Below are 21,863 nucleotides of genomic sequence, written 5' to 3' on the forward strand. Positions count from 1 at the left end.
AAAACGAATGGCACTTCTAATACCAGAAAGGTGTAGTGTGGAACAGGGCTGGTGTCAAGGGTTGGCATTGTTGTGCAACTGCTGAGGGCTCACACTAGGGCCCACTGTTGATCCCTGAAACCACTTCTGTTCCCATGGTACAGGGGAGCATCTCTCTTGAAGCTGATCCAGTAGGAGGGAATTTGAGGACAGTTTGCCAAGAGCTCACTGAAACCTGGTGTTGGCTCTGGCACAGGATCGGCTAGTGTTGATTCTACTCACTCTAGACCAGGGGTGTCCAAAGTTTTTGGCAGGAGGGCCACATCATCTCTCTGACACTGGGTCGGGGGCCGGGGGAAAAAAGAATTAATTTACATTTAAAATTTGAATAAATTTACATACGTTTACATAAGTGTATATATTAAAGATGAACTTATATGAATGAATGAAGGTCTTGCAATAGCTCAATGCCTATAAAAGGCCTTGCACAAAGCAAGGCTGGCCTTTCCTTTGCTGCCGCTACTGCATCACAAATGTGAAATAGCAAGCAGTGGAGGGAGCCCTCATCACACAGCTCATGCAAGAGGTCAAACAGTCTCCCTCATGCTGAGAGCAGTTGCGTCGGGCCAGTGTGGGCCCCAGCACATCTCTGGAGGGCCAGAGGCTCATTGGAGACTGGGGGCTCCCCAAGGGCCGCATTGGAAGTCCTCGAGGGCTACAAATGGCCCCAGGGTCGGGGTTTGGGCACCCCTGCTCTAGAGCATATTCAGATGCTGGCAAAAAATAACAGCCCAATTCTATCCTGAGTTGGGTTATAATGTGCAACAGCGCTGGCGCAGCCTCTGATGCATGCTATGGGCCAGCCAGGACAGGGCAGTGATGGAGAAGCAAGTAAAAAACATTTTTTCCTTACCTGCTCTGCTGTGCTATGGTCCCCAATGAGCCTACTCAGATCTGGACCAGCTCTTTGGCTGGTGTGAATCCAAGTAGGTCCAGCAGGGGCGCGTTGAGGCTAAGCTGAGAGCACAAGGCATCGGTGAAGCTGCCACCACCATCTGCCCCACCCAGCCCTCAACATGCCTGTTTGGCCCCAATCCTCTCCTGGAATGTTCCCTCACTGATTTACCTGCTCTTGTGGGGCTGGGCACTCCATTGGTGCGTACCCGGGGCTGCCAGCTAGTCAATGCCGGAGGCTCCAGCCCGTGCACTGTCACCACGGCTGCTGCAGTAGCAGCCCAAGCCTTACAATAATGGAACACAAGAACCATCAGCATAAGGCCCAGATAGAATCGGGCTGCGAAGTGATTCAGAATTTAAGTATATACCAGAACTGCATTGCCAAATCAGACCAAAAGTCCAAAATTCTGTTTCTCTATAGTGAGCAGCCATCACAGACAGAACACCACACACCATGGCATGCTTTTCAACAAGATCAGCTCACACATTCAGTTACCAATCATCAAGGCTTTTCCGCATGTGTTGCTTCCTTTCTCTGTGTGTGATTACTGTACACTAACTGACTGGCAGCTGAATGTGCAAGCTGACTTGAAACACACTGTGTTTGAAGTAGTGTGAGGAGATACAATAGTGTGAGGAGATACAGATATCCATGGTTTCATATTGATTCACACATTCAAGTCATCATTTGATATTGGGGTTATAAAGAGATGCACATGAATGCCAAAGCCTTGGCGTCAGGTATGCCATGTAGACTACCACTTAGTGTAGTTCAGATCAATTTGAATACAATCTTGTAACAAGAATGCAAGCCATATTTAGGCCGCCTTGGAATTTATAGTAGAGAATTTATCCCAGGGACAGAAAAACATACACCATGAACAAAATGATCCTCATAATGTAACACATTTAGGGCGAAATTCTAACCAGCACTTATGCCAGTATAGGAGCCCTGAAGGCGTAGGAAACATGCCATAAAGCACGTTTGCGTCGCCTTAGGCGGGAGCTGCATCAACGCATTCAAATGCGCCAACGTGTAGAAGGAGGCAGAAGCCTCCGCTGCGGCTCACGTGCCGCGGCTTGTGTCGGCACGAGTGCGCCGACACGAGCAGCAAAGTTAGGCATGGGGGCATGGGGAGGGGGCGGGAGGGGGTGTTTCTGGGCAGGGGAGGGCAGGCCCGTGGACAGGCATGCTGGGAGCTGGAGGCAGGGCCGGGACTCTGCAGTTATGCCGGATCCCAACCTCCGTCCTTGGGGTGAACGGAGCGGCAGCCACTCCATTCTCCTCGGACTTGCGCTACCTGCAGAGGTGGCACAGGTCCGAGCAGACCCATTGGGGCGCGCAGCCCTTAGCCACGGGTAAGGGGAAGAGCTTTCCCTTGTCCGTGGCTGAGCCGCTGCAGCCAACAAACCTGTGTTGGATGCAGCGCAAGCCTCCTGGCTTGCCTGCTCCAGCACAGGTTAGGATTGCGTCCTTAGGTGTTTAACTAATACAATCCTGCTCTGCAACACTTTCAGCTTCACCTGAGAAGTACTTTACAAGTGGAACAGAATCTGATCCACAGGAACCTAATTCTAAATTTATACTTTTAATGTTAAGCTTGTTGATCAATAGGAGCTCCCCAGACATGGTTCACAGAAGGCTATAGGTGCTATAAAAAACTAGCATCTGCTAACTCTAATTCACAACTGGAGAAGGGATGGTTAATCAAATGACTTAGTGCAATGACCCAGAGAAACCAATAGATCACAATTGGATTAAAAAAAGAAAAGAAAAAGCCTTCATGGCAAAGACATAACTGATTACAATCCAATCAAGTTAAAGCCACTTCCACAAGTCAATGCAATTTCTTTGCCTCGATGAAAGAATTACATTAGCACTCAATAAATCCTTGCTAAGATTACAGTGCCCTGTAATTTAATGACTCCATATATTATAGTGTGCTGCAATGCTCAGATTATGGATACAAAATAGGAGTCTGTATTTGAATAGTTCTCATTCCCCCCCCCCCAAATATTAACCTCCTGCTTTTATGTGTATGGTAAGTAGCAATGGGAAAGGGGCCGCAGCACCCTTGCTTGAGGCTTTTTTCCTGATATTGAATGAACCTTTGCACTAGAGACCCCCATTTCCATTGCTCGGTCTGTAATGACAGCATAAACATCCAGTAGCTGGACCTTAGCCATCTGAAAGCCACTCTAGCAAAGAAGAACCCTGCTGAATACTAAATGCTCAGTGCAATGACACTCAGTAATTTCCAAAGTCATCATTTCACATTTTCCTCATCTCTGAGTTTTCATTTCTGGGGCACAAAGCAAGCTCAAAAACTATATTTGAAGAAGGAAAAAAGGAAGGCAGAGGGATTTCGTTTTGTTCAGAACTCAGTAGAACAGCTACTTAATCCATTTCTTTCATGCAAACACCACCAACATGAACAAAACCACTCATGTCCACTGAGTGTTATGGGGCAGGGAAAAAGAAACCTCTGAGGTTAGCCCTTCAAATGGTACCCCAACATCAAGTTCCCTCCTGCTCCTCCATAACATGTAGAAACAGTCACTGTGTGATGTTATATCATCCTACTGTGAGGAGTCCTACTTCAGGCAATGGCAACCAATGATGTGGAATGGGGAACTCAATATGTGGTAATGTCATGTCACAGGATGAATGTTCCTACAAGTTACGAGGAGATGGGAAAAACTCTACACAGTCATTCCATTTTTGCAGCATTCCTAGTTTGGAATCGGGCCTAGTTGCCAGGGCTACCTTGAGTTTTGTTTCATCAGGCTTCATCCAGAAAGGTCTTATGCTTATGAAAGGTGCCTCTACCCAGTTTTCAGGGATTCTCCCTCCACCTGAAATTTCTTGCACCACCTTCCATGCAATTACTGATAGATGTCTTTCGGAGGAGAAAATGCTAAGCAACTTACAGTACAATACAGGTGTTCCCCAGTATTCTTGGGGGATACGTCCCTGGCGCCCCCACGTATACTGGAAACCACAGATAAGGGGGAACACTATCTCTGCGGCCCCCTTACCTCATTACTTTTGTTTATCTTCATTACAACTGTGTGAAATGTCTCTTGCTTTAACCCAGGGGTCTCCAAACCTTTTGGCCAGAGGGCCGCATCAAATATCTGGCACGGTGTTGAGGGCCGGGGAAAAAAATTTAAATATAAAATATATTTAAATAAATTAGAGATGGAAATTAGATGAGTGAATAAATGAATGAATGGGCTCATTCATTCAACCTCTCTGGCCCTTGAACACCCTCCAGACGCAACCAGAGCATAGTTTCAGTCATGTTTGGCCAAGTGGGCCAGAGGCTTTCAGGGGACAAGAGACTGGCTGCGGGGCGGATAGAGGCTTGGTGCGGGCCGCATCTGGCCCCCAGGCCAGGGTTTGGAGACCCCTCCTTTAACCAAACAAGCAGGCAGGGCAGCCTCTTGCAATTACTGTATGTCGGTTGCTTTAACAGACAATCAGGCAGGCAGATGCCAGAGCAGAGAGCGAATGTTAGCAGGAAGCAGGAAGTTAACATTCACTCTCCCTTCTAGCCTTCCTGCTTTCTTGTCTGTTAAAGCAAGAGTAATGGCAGTAATGGCAAGAGGCTGCCTGCCTGCTTGTTTGGTTAAAGCAAGAGAAATTTCATGTAACTGTAATGAAGATAAGCAAAAGTAATGGATGTGGCGGGGGGGGGGGGTCATGGGAATAACAGATAAGCAGATCCACAGATATTGGATCAGCAGATATGCCTGTACAAATATTGCTTTTCCCTAAACCCCAAGAACAGCTTGGGGGGTAGGGGTCTTGAGGAACTACAGTGCAGAGGGAGGAATAGGGAAGAAGGTTTGTATTTGTGCTGTTGCGCTCCCACGCCTCTGGAAGTATCCCATTTTATTTACACTGCCCTCCATCATCAGCTTTACAAAATGATCCCAGCTTAAGACTTTATTTCTCAGTTCCCTCTGCTTCATGGAAGAGCTGTCAACTGATTAAATAATGTTCAGTTGATTACCCATCTGCTTTATATCAGATTAATCAATAGGATTAAAAATTTTTAAAAAAGTCTACTCCCCACATTCTTCTAGTAGTCTGCCAAAGTCTGACCCTGTATGTTTCTCAGAAAAGCTGTAAAGCTTTCCTCTTTGAACTGGCATTCAGTGGCCAGGATAATTAAGCTGGGAATGGTAATTTACATTTATTTATGTAACCTCTTAAGAAACCAGAATTCCAACTAGCAAATGAGGGAGCCAGAGTTTAAATAGGTATTTGAAGTCAATCCACCTTCCAAGGCAAGCAGACAACTTTCCAAGGGCACAGTCCTAACCCACTTTCCAGCACTGACATGAGGACAATGCAGCTCCGAGGTAAGGGAACAAACATCCCCTTACTTTGAGGAGGCCTCCGTGAGTACCAGCCAAGTGCAGGATGCACCACAAGTCCCATTGGCACCGCTATGCCACTGCTTGAAAGTGGGTTCGGATTTGGGCCCAAGACAGTTAAGAGGATGGGAAAGGAGTGAGAGCGTGACATTGTTTTAATAGTCTAGAAATTGACTGTAAAGTTGTTATCAGCACAATATGACTTATTGATTTATAAATCAATGTGTTCACCATTTAATTTTTCAATAATTATTCATCAGGTTTGTTTTTTTAAAAATGAGAACGGACTTTGCCTTTTCTGTGTCTCTGGTTGGTTGGCAACCTTCAGTCTCGAAAGACTATGGTATAAGCCTACAGCACCCGGTATTCCAGGGTGGTCTCCAATCCAAGTACTAACCAGGCCTGACCCTGCTTAGCTTCCAAGATCAGATGAGATCAGGCATGTATAGGGTAACAGTTGCTGCATCTCTGAGGTACAATTATTACATCCATCTTCTTCAAGTTTGGCTGCTGAAGCTGTGGGAGAATTAAACTGAGCTGACACTCAGCAGTAAGGAAGAGCTAGCTAGTAAAGGGCTTCTACAAAACAATTGTTCTTAAATGAATTCCATTTGTACTGAGCATGTTTTATATCTGAGTGGTCCAACATGAAGCCCGTAGGCCACATATAGCCGGTGAAGTCTTTTTTGGTGGTCTCAGAAAAGCCCCGCTACACCCACCACCTCTTCCTGCTTCAGGAGCTTTTCTATCTCCCTGCCACACTGTTCCAGCTTCTCTTTGGAGAAGGAAAAGTCAGAACCATGCGGAAGAGAGATCAAAAGCCCAACTGCACTCTCCTCCCCCTCCTTCTCCAGAAGCTCAGAACCCGGAAGTAATGGCGGTGATATCATTATGTCAGCATTAATTACTTCCACGTCTACGCACTCGGAAGTGAGGCCAGGGTCATGCGCCCCCCTTGCTATTAAAAGCTGGACTGTCCTTTTTTTTTATGAATTGTGGTTACTTGTCCCAGGTCTTTGGGAAGTAGAGGAATGGGCTTTGAATTAATTAATTACTATCTAACATAGATGTCTTTTGGAGAAGAAAATTTTAGGCAACTTACTATACAATAAACTAACTTTACCAATTCTACCAAACTTTACCAATTAAAGTAGGAAAAGGCACGTTCAATATTTTCTTTTTCATTTCCTAATACGGTAACACACTGGAACAAAAATAGTCGAAAAGAAAATTAACAAAAATGTCTTTTACTCTCAAAACCATTCATTTTAGTGGGGCCTGCACCTATAGGAGTGCACAGTAAGGAGTGATTAAGTGCCCATCGAAGTCTCATGTTTATTTATTTAACTAATTAATTTACACACTGCCTTTCTCCCTGTAAGGGCACTCAAGGCAACTCATAAGGTTAAAAACATACAATAGTAATAAAACATTAATAAAAACAATAAAACAAGATAAAGCACCCAGTGAATCGCAGAAGATTACGCAAATCAAAGTCACATTCAATTAAAATTCAAATTAAAAATTAAAAAGCCAGTCTATCATTTCAGCCATCAAAAGCCTCCCAGAATAAAAAGGTCCTAAGGCGCTGCTGAAAGATCTTCAAAGAGGGGGCGGTTCTTAACTCCAAAGGGAGGGAATTCCACTGTTGGGGCACAACCACTGAGAAGGCCCAGTTCCTTGCTGCCATCCCCCTCACCTCCATCAATGGTGGTATGGTTAAAAGGGCCCCATCTGCTACCCTCAGAGGATGGGTTGGGAGGAACTGGAAAAAGAAATTCCTTTTTTGTCCCCACACTAAACTTTCAGAAAAATATAAGCAGAGCAAGAAACAATAACTGAAACCAGAAGCTTCAGGGTCCAGAGACAAGAGAGAGTATGTGCAAATATTTTTTCACCTAAAATGTCAACATTCACTCACTTTTCTCTTGGATCACAGGTATCCTTAGCGGAGGATGGATAAAAAGACTGGGCACAAACAATAGAAGAACACTGAGCAACATATGCCAAGGTTTCAGTAACAGAAAAAAGATTTGCATTGTGTCCAATCTTCATGTGGGTAAAAGGAAGCTTGTGCAAGACACGTCCCCACTCCGCTTCCCTATAGCAACTCCCTGTATGGCCAAAACATGAATCCTGAAGATCAGAGGACCCTGGAATGGGGAATCCAGCAAAACTGGAGAAAGGTACCTTCTATGAAATGTTGTCTCACAGAAGGTATCTGTGTCCAACCCCTGCAAATTTCCCTTTCCCCTGAAGTCCTCTCCACACCCCAACCTATCACCTTCTGAAGGGTCCCCCAACACACAAGAAGCCTTTCAGAGAGGTTCTTTGGGGAGAGGGGTTGAGTAAGTTTCCTTTTGCAAGGGTTGGATACTACCTTTTGCCAGGAGGGATGGTCACTTACACTAAGACAAGCATCTTCTCCTTGCTGCCCCACCAAAATATACAAGGTGTCGTTCTTTTGGAGTTTAAATATTCCCACCACAGACACACCATGTGACCTCATGATGGTGTTCTTCCCTTTGCCACCAGCTGCCCCATAACTTGAGATGCTGAAAGGAAAAGAAAAGAAGGAATGTACATGAAAGGGCATCGGTGGAATAAATTTATAGCACATCAAGTTCAATGGGAATAATTCATTTCTGATCACAGAATAATGATTCTAGGAGCTACTCTGAACCTGAATTTTTCAGATTCTTCATTTTCCCAACCTTTAATTTTTAACTAAGCTGTTCACCTTGGCACTGCCACAATAACTGGCTCAATAATACCAAGACTCTGAGGTGCTCTTCCGAGACTGTCAGATCCAAGTAAAGGCTTAGCCATCAGATTTGCTGCTGAGCTCCAAGAGACTCAAGCAGTATTAGGAGGTTTTTGAAATCTGACCTGACTACAGTCATGTCACTTTCTATAACCTCAGCAATCACTCCTCGATAAGGCTGCAATGGACACAAGAAAGGAGGCAATGGCCACAGGATAGGGTCCCCTGAACAGATGCTACAAGGAACAGGAGCCATTGAGCTGATTTGCAGCAGGAAGCAAGAACAGCTAATGAGGTGTGCTATCAAGCAAGGCAAGCTGGCAGGGCTAATTGGCTGCAATTAGGGGCCATATTTTTCTATGTATGAATAGATTTTGAATATAAGCAATAAAGCCAGGAACCCAGAGAGGCACCATTAGTGCCTCATTCACCAGCTGTGAAGGAAGAGATGCCGCAAACCCTGGGTCACGGTTACTCCACGTCTGTCAAAGCCAATAGCTACAAAATGGTTATTTGTTCTGCCATCAATAACAGGCAGCAAATTTACATGGCTCCCGTGAGTGCTCATGACCATCTTGTTGGCATGAGGAAAAGTTGCTGAAACAATAGGGCAATGCACAAAATCCTCACTCTGCAAGATACATGGACATAGAGACAGGGATTCAATTCTGCACACACATCCATTGCTGTGTCATTGTTGCTATGCTCAATATTGAGTTGGGCTGTAAGAAAAGCAGCGTCCAAACTCATGACTGCTGTGCACCAGGAATGTGATTGCCCTCTGGACCGCAGCTTTCCATTCCGTCCCTGCACGGCTTGTCTTTCTAGTAGACCTGGGCACACTCTGGGCAGTCACGTCTGTTGCCCGGCATCCCAGAAGGCTGCGCGACAGGATGTCTGGGCAGATGAGACTGCCCAGAGCTTCCTGGTGGCAAAGTCTACCAGAAAGTCGAGTCGCACGGGGGGTGGAATGGAAAGGTTCACTCATTGGGTGGATGAATCCATCTGAACCCCAGATCCAGCCCCTGGGCCAGGGTTTGAGCGGCCCCACTATACACCAAGGGCTGGCAACTTTTTCGGCAAAGGGGCTGGACATTTGGTGATGATATCATAATATAATCACTCCACTTCTGGATTGCTAAGCTCCCGGAAGTGCCCATGTGAAGCTTGGCTTGGAAAAGGCAGATCCACCTGCTCAGGATTGCCAAGTCCCTGCAAGTGTAGAGGCACAGGAAGCCCGTGAGCCTGGGCAGGCGGCTCTGCTGTTTCCTGTCTAGTGCATAGCAAATTGGGTGGGAGGCTTCACCTCTGAAGTCGAGCTCTGCACAGGCTGGATGACCTTGTGTGGTGGGCCAGATCCAGCCTGTGGGCTGTAGGTTGCCAATTCCTGCTGAAAGTAACTGTGCCACTGAACTCAATGGAGCTTACTTCCGAGTAGATTTGCATAGGACTGTGTGGAAACTTGATCAATATGTTTAAGCCATTTATTGAAAGTTCAGAGAGGATCCAAAGCAAAAACAGAACCTAAGACCTACAGGTGGTACAAGCATCATAGCAATAGCACGCAGCTTGTTGGTTCTTTTTCAGTTTTTTGAAAAAAGCAGCTTGCACCGACAACAACATTCCTGTTTTGTTGTACATTTATATTTTCACAAGTCTACATTGTGACAAAAAAACTTCTAACAGCCCAAACTCATGAAGGCCTTGTGGTGGATCTCACAATCCACCACTGAAAGTCCTGGACTGATGGCATGAAAGTTGCTCTGTTGTTCAGTGGGCTGTAGCTACCAATGCAAATGCTTAGAAGCTATGTACAGGTGACCCAGACTGCTGAACCTCTGCCATGGCTGGTAGGTTGACAGCGGGCATGGTTTTGGGGAGGATAGGGGGCAGAGAGTGGACCAGAAGGGGAGGATCTAGGCAGCAGCTGTGCATGCCAAGATTCTATCCTCCCTTCCAACTCACATCCGCTCCCAGGAATCTCCTTGGACTTACACTTGCTAAAGAGCTGGACTAAGTCCAAGGAGACCCACTAGAGATCAGGCAGCCTATGGAGAGAAAAGTAAAGAAGTTTTTGACTTACCTCGACTGGGCTGCCTGGTCCCTCCCAGCCCACAGCATACAATGCATGCTCCATCAGTAGCACTGCACTCTCTGGGCAGGAGGGGTTTAGGATGAAAAGCCCAAGCCTTTCTGGATCTGAGACTATCTGGATACAAGTAAGCTTAGTTTCTTGTCACTTGCACTCAAGCATTTTGTAATCAGACATTAAACCTTGAGTGTATTTTGCACTTTCTAAATACACTGGGAGAAAAATATCTCTTTCTGGATACAGCTTGCTTGGATTTTGAAAGAAAAAGTCCGAGTTTTATATGCGCGTCACTTCGTAATTGATCCAAGTGTGCAACATTTGGAATCCAAGCACAAAATGGTTCAACCTGGGGGATTTCCCCCTCACTCATGTGGAGCCTTCTTTAAGTGAGACATAAGAAACGGAGTTCATCCTGAAGCACTCTCCATAATCCCATTTTCTTCCTTCCTCAGTTTGCTCCTCCAAAGCATCAGATATGTTTTGCCTGTCCACAACGGTCAGGTCAGACTTGTATTGCAACAGTGTTTGTTGTTTAAAAAGTTGCCACTAATCAGGTCTGAGAAAACGGGTGAGGACAAATAAATACTTTTGCCAGCCCAAAATAAGGCATCCATGGTGGCTGTTCCTAGTTCAGGGATGCTATCTCTGTGTGCTATCACAGTGTCCTAAATGAGCTGGTACTGCAGATATTGTGCAACAAACCATGGTGCCTTGTTATGACCCATCACAACCCTGGCACTAATTATTTAAAGACAAATCCCCAAACGCAAAACAACCTGGAAAAGGGAAGTCAGTATATTGATTATCTATAACTTTTGATCTACTTGTGAACGTATCACAGAGCAAAATCAGCCCAGGGTTGCTCAAAAAATTTGCTTCTTCCTTGGGCATTAACATTAAAGAAATGAGACTTCTGTTCATATAATTTACTACTCTTCTCTTTTTGCTGTGGGGGCTATATTTTATACGCATACATGCTTTATGCCAGCCTTGAAAAATTCTTCTCACCCATTCCCCCACAGGCAAGTCATTCTTTTCTGGATGGCTGAGTGAAACGTCATTAGTTTTTTCATTATCATCAATCGCCCTGGAAATGGGTAGGCAAGCAGATTCGGTGCCTCTCTAGTCAATTTTCCGGGGCTCCTGCTCTTTGTTATTTTGTGTGGCTTTAACACTGAGTCATGGAGGCCAGCTCTAGCACCCACTGTGCAATGTCTGTTTTTCCATTCAAAACAGAAAAAGCAAGCATCAAAGTGGCATCAGAACAACACACAGATATTTAAACTCATTATGGTCTTCAACAAGAAGCACTGTGTGGAAATTAGTGACACACTCAAGTGAGCTCTACTAAGTATGTATGGAATTAAATGCAGTTTCAATGGAGAAAGTGACTGGACTAATGGTCCCCTTAGAGCCCAAAGCCCAATCCTATCCAATTTTCCAGCACTGATGCAGCCGTGCCAAAGAGGCAATGGCTGCATCCTGTGTGTGTGTGTGGGGGGGGGGGGTCAGTCATGGAGGTCTCCTCAAGGTAGAGGAACATTGTGGTTGCATCAGTGCTGGAAAGTTGGATGGGACAGGGCCCTTAGTCTACACAATTATATTCAATGTTTCAGAGATGAGACTTGGTAAGAACAGAAAATAATATAAGAACTCTTACCTGTAGGTATTGGTTGCAGGCACTCTCCAGAGTTGCACACCTGGAAAATTGCCCTCAGTTCCAACTACAACACTGAGGTTGGTATCCCTATAGGCATCATTGCATTGCGTCTGAGTAGGCCCTTGAGGTCCGCTGGCACCACAAGTGCTGAAGAGCCAATGATCTGAAAAGAGACACGTGCAAAATATACTGAGAAGCAGATAAATCTGCTTGGCTGTTGTTACCTTTACCTCACATTAATGGAAGCAAAGTGAGAATCTGCATAATAAGCCTTTGAGGGGAAAAAAAACAAAAAAACATTAGAATAAAATAATCACCTCAGAGTCCCAGAACACACAACTAAACATGCACCTGTGAATGCATGAGAATGGCAAATTATTAGTTAGTATTTGGCGAGATGGAGAAAGATGAAGCAACAGAGCAATTAAAACTCAATAGCAGTGAGGATTTATTAATTGTTAAGGCATTTAGCTTTTGTTGGTATTGCTGGTTTTTCTGTTCTGTGTTCAACATGTTTTAGAATGTCTTTATTCTGGGTATTTGTGCATCATTTAATTGTTTTTGTAGACTGCTTGTAGACTCTTATAGTGGAAAGACAGGGTAAGAAATGCCAAGAATAAACAAATGGGTACCTAGAAGTCACACATGGACATCCCCACCCTAGTTCATTTTGAATTTGCCCAGAAATAAGGTGAGCAGCCCTGCTAACTGGCAAAAAGACCCTTTGTCTAATGGTGCTCATCTTATATTTAGCATGGCGGAGAGTAACTGCCCGCCATCTTTTCCTGTGGTCATTTGCTGGTGTTTCTTCAATGTCTTTTTAGTTTGTGAGCCTTTGGGGGATAGGGGATCATTTATTTATTTCATTTTCTCTGCAAACCACTTTGTGAACTTTTTGGTTGAAAAGCTGTATACAAATACTCTTAAGAATAATAATTTTCAGAATACCCAGAAATCGCTTGGCTTCTTTAGTCAAGCAAACCTGATTTCACTCCCTGATTTCTGCCCCCTTTCATTTAAGACTTTTAGGACCCAGAGCAGCAGCAAAGAGACTCCTGATACTCAAAGAACAGAAGGAGATCTGATGACTCCTCCTCTTTCCTCTCTGGCATGCTGCAAATTCTTAACAAGGAGGAAAGCCTCAGTTATATCAATGCAACAATCCATTCTACAGAGTAACGATGGATTATGGCAATTTCACCAAAAAGGATAGATGAATAATCATCTCATGTACATCGCTATCTAGGAACTGGAGGGGAAAAAATTGTGGGCAAACCAAAAAAGCAATCATCATCATCATCATCATCATCATCATCATCATCATCATCATTTCTCCTGGATAGAATTTATGACCATTTATAACATTTATAAGATGTTTACATAACTGCAGCACCAGATACTTCTGAAACGCCTTGACTTCAAGTAATGGAAAAGGCCAACATACTGTAATATAAATCACCTGTATTCATAAATCATGAAGTAAGTAGTACTTCTCAGCAGAAGTAGAGTTTTAATAGCTATTGGCTGCATTTCAGGGAATGGTGAAGATACACAATGCAGTAAGGAATCTGAATCTTGGTGGTGTCTGGATAGGGCACGTGCTTGTGAGCCATTGGTATGCCACCTGGAGTTAATTAAATACATCCATATTGCTGAGACAGGTAGTTGTGATATAAAGTCTTGGAGGGAGTTTTCAGTCCTCCAGGGCAATTGATTTGATATGAAATCACCAAGCGGAGATGAACGGAAGAATCTGATCTAGCTCTAGAAACTTTTTGGTGGACCCACATTTTTCATTTGAATCCCCACCAAACACCTTAATGCCTACCTTCTGGAATTTGTCTTGGATTCTGGAGACGCTGCTTCTAGTACCTAACCTACTGGAATCTGATGGCCTCAGAATGGAGGTAGATACATTAGGAATTCAAAAAAGTCAGATGAATTCAGGAAAGATTCATTGTTCTTCAAATTCAAAAAAGATACATTGATACACAAAAGTTGAATTCAAAAAAGGAATTTAAAATAGATACATTAGGAATTTAAAAACAGAATTAATTAGGAATACAAAAAAGTTTTGATGTGGCTTTGCCACCATTAGGACTACAGATTCAACAGTATCCTGCCTGCAAACTTCTTTTCTACCCGATGGTGAACTCTGAAGGTAAGAAGCAGCTGGTAATGCCACAGAGCTCCTGATTTTCGATTAGTGATTAATTTCTAAGATAGTACTCAAGGGGATGACTTATCCCTCTGTTCCAGTGCTAGAGCCTTAATGCTTGGCCACAGTAGCTCACTGGACCAAGTCATAAAGGATGCAATCCTGATCTATAATATAAATGGGAGCTTTGCATTAACTTTAATGGGATGTCAAAGGCACTCATGAAGTTCCTATTTTCATAACGCCTTTGGGGAAGAAACAAGAAACCATACAGAATCTGCAGAATTTCAAAGGGATGGTGTAAAGCATTCTAAATGGAATGCTCGTTAGGCTTCCCACATAAACCTTTCCTGAGCCATTTTGATAGTTCTGAAAATGATGGTCTCCCACAGAAATTTATGTTCATCAGCTTAATTGCTAATATGAAAACCGAAGGCCATCCTGCCAGCAATCTTGGTGTCTTAACACTTTGCTATCCCAGTAGGCTTGAGCCAGATGCAATGGAGCATATGTTGAATAAAATGAGCAGGGAAAAACCTTATACCAGGAATAATAAGGAACAGTTCAGATATCTCTGGTGAAAAATTAAATGTGCTCCTGCAGGTGGGAGCAGGCGACCTTGAAAGAAGTAAAGAAAAAAAAAGAAATTCACATAGAAAAAAAAAGAAATTCACATAGCAAGAAGAAGATTAAAACAGGAAAAATGAAGGTGTGCAGAAAAATCCCCATATGTTGTTGAGAAATAATGGAAGCTTCGTAAACGTTTCATATACCAAGTATACCAAACTGTTCCCTATATCAGGAGCCCATCCTTCACGTCGATTCTATTTGATGAAAACTGTCTCTGGACAAAGAAGGCATAAAGTACATTTGGATGCCCGAGTTTAAGACAAAAGGTGCATGGTCATGGATCAATTTTGATCAAACAGCACATGATTTTCAGCCAAAGGAACAGAAAATATTCTCTACCAGTTTGGAAGGTGAAAGTAACAATGAATCTGGAGCCAGTGAAGCTGCTCTTTGACCCTTTTGGATTATGTTTAAGAAAACAGTAGCAGGCCTGACCCTCTATCCACCAAGCCCTGAATTAGTAAGAAGTGCTGATGTTAGCTTCTATGCTAAGGTTGGATGTACAAATAGCTCCTGGGTGTCAGAGCACAGGGATGTGTTATTCTCTGGTGCAATGTTGAAGCCCACCTCCAAATTTAATTAGCTGATGCCTCAGTATGCCAAGTTCAAATGACTGGGCAACTATTCATAACCCTTTCACTAACAGTTGTACAATAAACCAATTTTGCTTGTCTTCCTAGAGATGTCACTCAAGAGATATACTCTAAGAAAGCAAACCCATTCTTGCTGATGCTTTTACTCTGAGCAAGACAGGAAACATTCAACATTTAACAAGTTAATAGCAACATCTCTTGAACTGACATTTCTATTTAGCTTTTTTTTTTTTAATGTAGTTAAAATGATGCATGCAAAGAGGCTGCAGGACTTACTAAAAAGAAAAGAAAGTTGATCCAGATAATTGAACCTGCAGGAAAAATAATCATATTTCAAAAGACAAAAAACCAGTAAAGCCACAGATTATGATGGCTGTATACTGCCTTCAGGTTCAGGAGCAGGATATCTCTGAAAGCAAGTTGCAAGAAAACACCAGCAGGAGAGAGGTATGCCTGTCTCTCCTGGCTGTGGCTTTCCCAGAGTCACCTTGTTGGCCACTGTGAGAAACAGGATACTGGAATAAATGGGCCTTAGGCCTGATCCAGCAGAGCTTGTTTATGTTCTAGGACAAAAATGTGCCTTACTAGCATGCTAGATTCTGAGACTATAATCCAGTACACAGTTATTCATGCTCAGGTTTTATTCATTTCAACCCACATTTCCCCCCTGGAAATTGTGTACAAGATTTTGCACTAAACCTGTGAACTTACCAGAGGCAACGAGCATCCCTGGTCTGCTGGTGTGTAGACCCAGCCACCAGCTACTAGTGGTAGTGGCCAGGCTGCACCAAATGTCTTGTTGCCTTTTGCAGCAGCCATAAAAGGTCTTATATTGCCAGAGGGGCAAAGCCCCAGTTAGGATTGGGTCATAAATGTATGTGTAGATGCCATTCATATGTCTGAATATAAAGTCTAAATTAAGGCCTGAATCACAGACTGATCTAATTCCCCTTCCCCCCTCCAGTAGTTTCCATGAAATTCACATTGATCTAAAATTGTTATTAAATGTAACACTTGCCTGAAGCTTTAAGAATATCAAAACAAGTATTCAAAGCTCTTTTAACAGTGCCTGCGTTACCTTAGAGGCGTTCATTTCTAGTTAAAATGAACGTCTCTCATGTGTGCAGTATTGATTTTTTTTTTTTTTACCATTCCCTCCAAGGACTGGGGGAAAAAATCCTGTAGGGTGTCACACATGAGCCATTAAAACTTCATACAGATTGGTTTCTACAGGTTGCCACATGTTATGGCAGCTTGAGTAATTCAGTTTGGAGCACAGTTTTTGATCTCCACAGATAAAAGTAGCGGCACTGAAATGGAACCCTTTAACTAGCTCCAGAGACTGCAGCGTAGCATTTTTCCATCTGCAAACAACCATAATGCTGTTGCACATTGTACTGGCAAATGCACGGCTCTCCCTTTGTTCTGCAGAGCATGACACAGAGATAGCACACTGGCTGAATAATCTTATTGCCCAGGGCATGTCTGCAAGCCGCACACCCTAAAGTTGCTGAACATAAACACAGAAGTCTAAAATTCAAAGGCTACACACTATGGCCTTAACTATAGATGGCAAGAAAAAATTATCTAACAGCTGAACTCTTACTAAAGGAAAGAAACTGCAGGTGATGCTCAAGGACTCCAAAATGACTTGTCACTTAAGAAAAGTGAAGATGCAGTCAGCCAAGCACTATGACTATGAACCCCTCTATTTGTTTTATGGAGGTCTTTGTAAAGTTATCACACATGCCCATTGGCAGCATGACCTGGAATGCTGCCTGATGCCATCTCCAGTCTGTCACCTCTGTGCTACAAAACAAACAAAACTCTCATTGTACTCCTTGCATGCTGCTGTGAAACCCGGAATTGCAAGACTTTGGGTTTTGTTTACCGGGACAGCGTGAGTTCTCTCCATGTAAACAAAACAGGAAGTCCAGCACTTCTAGTTTCATGGCAGCATGTCAGGAGCATGGGAAGGAGAGGAATGATCTGCTTCTTGTTTGAGTGAGCAAAGAGCAGCTTGGGTTGGCAACAGGTTGGAGGGAGGTGATGGCTGGAGACTTGGGATGAAAGGCACCCCAAAATCGCTGTCCCCTGAGACCCCTTGCAATCTCTCCCTGATGCAACTTGCATCAGGTGGTTGTACAGATGAGCCAGCACTGCACAAGCCCCATTGAAAAGGCTTCTTTGGCTGCGAGACTCCAAATTTCTCTTACCTATGAAGGAAATCACCTCTTACTTTGAATCTTCTCATGTGCATTCAACAGCAGCCTGACATTAAGAAACTAAACCCGTGAAGTTTCTCCTCATTACTTTACCTCTCTGGTAAGAAATGCATCACTTGCCTCATACCATCAAAGGCTCAAAGTGAAGAGTCAAAATAGAGGTAGTAACTAAAGATTCCTATTTAAGGCTCATCGCCCCTCCTGCTCCAAAGTCCTGTTCGGGGTTGCCATCTCTTTGTGCTGGCAAGGCTCTTGCTTTCAAAAGCTGCATGATAGGTAGAAATGAAACAGATGCTGTTGTTTTCAGCTAATGATGAGGCAATGGGAATAGCCAAATCTGTTAAATTTCTGCCACTCGTGCAACTTTTAAAGGCACAGAAGTCCTGCTGAAAAAAAGGCAGGACTGTAACTCTAACCCTGCATGAAGTTTGCCTCTAGCCCCACATGTTTGCTCCTGAAGACATGTCTACTGTTCTTTCACCCTATGAGTTCTTCGCCATCTTCAGTGGATTCTCTGACTGTCCTTTCCTCAAACTTCTGCTATTCTCCACTTGAGATGTTTTCTTACCTAGCCTGCTTACATTGTCAACACAGCTTCTTGGGTCTCTAGTTCCAACCAAACTGATCTTCTGCTTCTCCCAGAGGAACTGCCTGTGAACATTTCATGCTGTCCACTTCAGTCTCTCAGCACTGCAAGTGTTTACAAGTATTCTAAGACACCACATCAGTTTCATCAATATGTGCCACAAGAGGCTGCATCGTGACTACCCCAAAATTTCTAAATGCACTGCAAAATAAATTACAGGATGTCTGTATGTGGCTTGCACAATTTGATTTCAGAAACTGAAATTAAAAAATCTATAAGTTCCTGGAGATAGGAACTCCCATTTCCCTGTGCAGGTCTGCAGTGAGGAGAGCTTCCAGTGTGAGTCATTCTGAACTTATCTTTTCTTGCAAAACCAAAGTTTATTCCGCAGGTCTGTACAGCCACTGTACAGAACAGTCTATACTACTGTGAGCATTGTACAAGTAATTTTCGAAAACTCCATTAGACCTGCAGGGGGAAAAAGGCACATATTTTCTGCTGGGATGGAAAGTAATTTCACTGTTCACAAATGTGAGCAAGCAAATGTAAAGAGAACAGCAAGGAGCATCTTAGCCGTGCCTCACAGGTCTAAGTGCATTAACATAAGTAGTTCTGAGTCAATGGTTAATTAAGCAGATTTACTCAAGTAAAGCTTTTATTAAGATTGGAGAAGATAAAAAGCATCACCCTTACATGTTCCATAAACTTAGCAGTTTCTGGCATAACACATTCTTCAGCAGAGTTCCCCCTCCTATCCTTGTGCCCACCCCCATGGATAATGTAACTTTGGAAGTTTTCCAGAGCAGTCTGTTAGTCTGTTGTAGAAATAACAAGAGAGAGTCTTGTGGTACCTTAATGGCAAACAGATTTGTTAGTGTAGGCCAGTGGTTCTCAAACTGGGGCATCACGATGCCCAGCTTGAGAACCCTGGGCTCTGCCTCATTTAGGGGTGGGGAGGGGGGGAAGGCAGAGACGCGAACCCTTGGATTGCGCTTCTGATCAGGGTGCGGGGGTGTGCTTCCACTCATCCCTGCCTGCAGCAGCCTCCCAGGGGTTGGAGGAGCCTGGCGCCAGCTTCAGCAAGGCTCTCCACGCTGCGCAGACCCCTCTAGAAAGCGATCGCGACTGCTTCCGGTTTTGCAATCAAGAAACAGGAAGTGGTCGCGACTGGGTTCTGGAGGGGTCTCCACTTACTGAGGCTGCCTCCGGACTCCTCCAACCCCTGGGAGGCTGCTGCTGGTGGAGGTGAGTGGAAGCGCGCTCTGCGCTCCTCCACAGAAGTGCGATGCTGGGCATTGCATTGCTGCCTTCCCCTTGCCCCCACCCCTTAAGCAAAGACTTATAGGAACCACTGGTGTAGGCATTCAAAGAGCCTTCAGTGTTATTGTCAGTTGACAGCTTGTATCTATTAAACAGGTATGCACACATGTGGGCATATAGAAAAAATGATACAGTTCAGTGATTTTCAACCTTTTTCATCTTACGGCACTCTGTAAAGGCATGAAAATTAGCAAGGCCTACCATCAGTTTTTTGACAATTGACAAGGCACACCACATGCTGGTTGGGGGGCTCATATCCCCCAATGGCCCTACTAATAAATGACCCTGCCCCTAACTCCTGTGGCACACCTGCAGACCATTCGCAGACCATTCAAGGCACACCAATGTGCACATTGCACAATGTGCAAAGGCACAACCAGGCACACTGGTTGAAAATCGCTGATATAGTTGATCGAAAGGATCAAGATACATAAGGAAGAAGCAGTCAACACTGCTGACGCACTATGGTCCCAATGAAAGCTTCACCCCTGGAACAGCTATGAGCTTTCTTAGAGACACCCGTGGGAGCATTTCTTTTGGAGCTAATAGCTGCAGAGATACAATTTTCATTGCAATTGCAGCGTGGCTGGCAAGAAAGGGTCAAATACCCCATCCCTGTGCCCCCTACTTTCAATCCTGGTTGCGCCCTCGCTACAACTGTTACTTAGCTTTAAAAAACCCATGCATGGATCCAAATGATGAATTTATCAAAATACTGTATACAGTTTGTTTCTTAGTGCTTTTATATCTAAATTCATTTTTTTTAGCTGAAGCTATCACAAATTGCCACTATTTATGGATATACTATTCAACTGCATATCTTTTCATTGTAAAGTCACTGTAATCCAGTTGATAGAACTTTGAGGTTTGGATTTGGGAAATTAGTTTCTAACCCTGCCATGAACAACTGCTGCCAGGTGATGATGGGAAAATGATTCCCTCTCATACTCAATTCCTCACCTTAAAATGGGAACTGCAGTGACCTACTTTATGGCATGATTTTAAGGCAGACCTGCACAATTTGGGACCCAGCAAGCCAAATACAGGCCACCAGCCAGTAGGAGCTCAATAAACTTGGCTCATGTCTATCTGGGAATGCAAAGCTGTTTCTCAAGAACTTGGAAGGCAAGAGTGGGTTGTTCTTGGCTTTGATAGTCATGAGTTGTGAAGGTCTGTTTGAAGGATTACCTTAGTAAAGAATAGAAAGTGGCAGTCTTCAGACTTGGGACCCAATTATAAAGGCATCCATACTTGATAATGTTTTTTTTCCTTATTCTTCCTCCCTTCCAAAACAAAAACCTTTAAACAAGAAAAGTAGAAAGAAAATGGCAGCAGTGGTTCTCGCACAACCAGCCCTAGGTCATGACTGTATTGAGAGGTCCTACCAGTAATAGACCGGTGCTGTATATCACTTGGCTTATTAAAAGTGCTGTATGTTCAGGGTATCACTGTACCTATTGCTTCTTGTTCCCAGCATTTGCTATAACAACAGGACAATAATGAGAAAAAGAAAAGATAATGTTGAACTTGCCTCTTCAATTTGAAAGTCCCTTATGATTGTCAGCCACAGTCAATAAAAATGAGATTGGAACTGGAGTTGAAACAGTGAGACAGGAAAGAAGAGTTAATATAGAATGACAGAGTTTCGATTTTTTTTTTTTGGTCTCTTAATCCCTACTTTGTGGCTAGAGATACTATAATACAAGGGGGTATAAATTTGCCACCCAATTTCTGGGAATGAAGAGTGATTCACACTCACAATCCCAAATGTGCACTGAAAGCAGCCAGATAAAACATACTCTCAATGATTTCCAGAAAACTATCTAACACAGTAAAGAAGGAAACTTCTCATTTCTGTTGTTTCTGCTTAATACTGTCCCTGTGTGCAGTGGAGTGGGACCTACAGCCATTACCTTTCTCTGCAATGAGAAGGACAAAGGTTAACGGTGGAGGAAAATGTGAAAGATGGCCTTCAAGCTAGCTTTGGATCTTCACAGAATCTGGGGGGCACGTTTATAGCGCGGGAGAGAAGCCAAAAGGATGCAGAATCATGAAGAGAGTAATGGGCCCAATGCAATGTGGAAATTAAACGGCACTCTCAACACTGCAAAGGAGTACTGAAGGGAGACAGGGAAATTGCAGAGAAGCTAAATGAATTATGTGTGTGAGTCTTCACTGCTCAGGATATTACAGACACCCACACGCAGACCATTGTTTGGAGGCAATGAAATCTGGAGAACTATGTTAGGCAGAGATGACAAAGGAGGTACGTTTGAGTTAATTGGCAAATTATGAAGGAACAGCAGAGTATGCTTTGAACATGCAGCCAACAGGGAGGCATTTTTGTTTGTTTGTGTTCGGTCAGTGGGACTAGGGTTGAACTGGGGCAAGTAACCTAAAAAGTCCAATGGCTAGGGGGAAAAAAGACTAGTGTTAATCACCACTACCCCCACCAGCTCCGCTCAGATGAATCCTTTCCACTTCCCCGCTATTCTGGCTCATGCCCCTGGGAC

The 21,863-nt window shown here is 43.8% G+C and overlaps 1 protein-coding gene across 1 annotated transcript in view; it reads right to left on the reverse strand.

The window, feature by feature from the left end:
* Positions 1-21,863, reverse strand: part of ALK (ALK receptor tyrosine kinase) — a 690,171-nt gene that overhangs the window by 52,216 nt on the left and 616,092 nt on the right. Inside the window, exons 12-14 of the mRNA XM_066623272.1 lie at positions 20,932-20,946; positions 11,839-12,009; positions 7,730-7,877 (exon numbers count right to left, since the gene is read on the reverse strand). Of these exons, the coding sequence (XP_066479369.1) occupies positions 7,730-7,877; positions 11,839-12,009; positions 20,932-20,946 (334 nt within the window). The remainder of the gene's footprint in view (positions 1-7,729; positions 7,878-11,838; positions 12,010-20,931; positions 20,947-21,863) is intronic.

This window comes from Tiliqua scincoides, chromosome 1 (genome assembly GCF_035046505.1).
Source record: "Tiliqua scincoides isolate rTilSci1 chromosome 1, rTilSci1.hap2, whole genome shotgun sequence".
In the NCBI taxonomy this organism is placed as follows: domain Eukaryota; kingdom Metazoa; phylum Chordata; class Lepidosauria; order Squamata; family Scincidae; genus Tiliqua; species Tiliqua scincoides.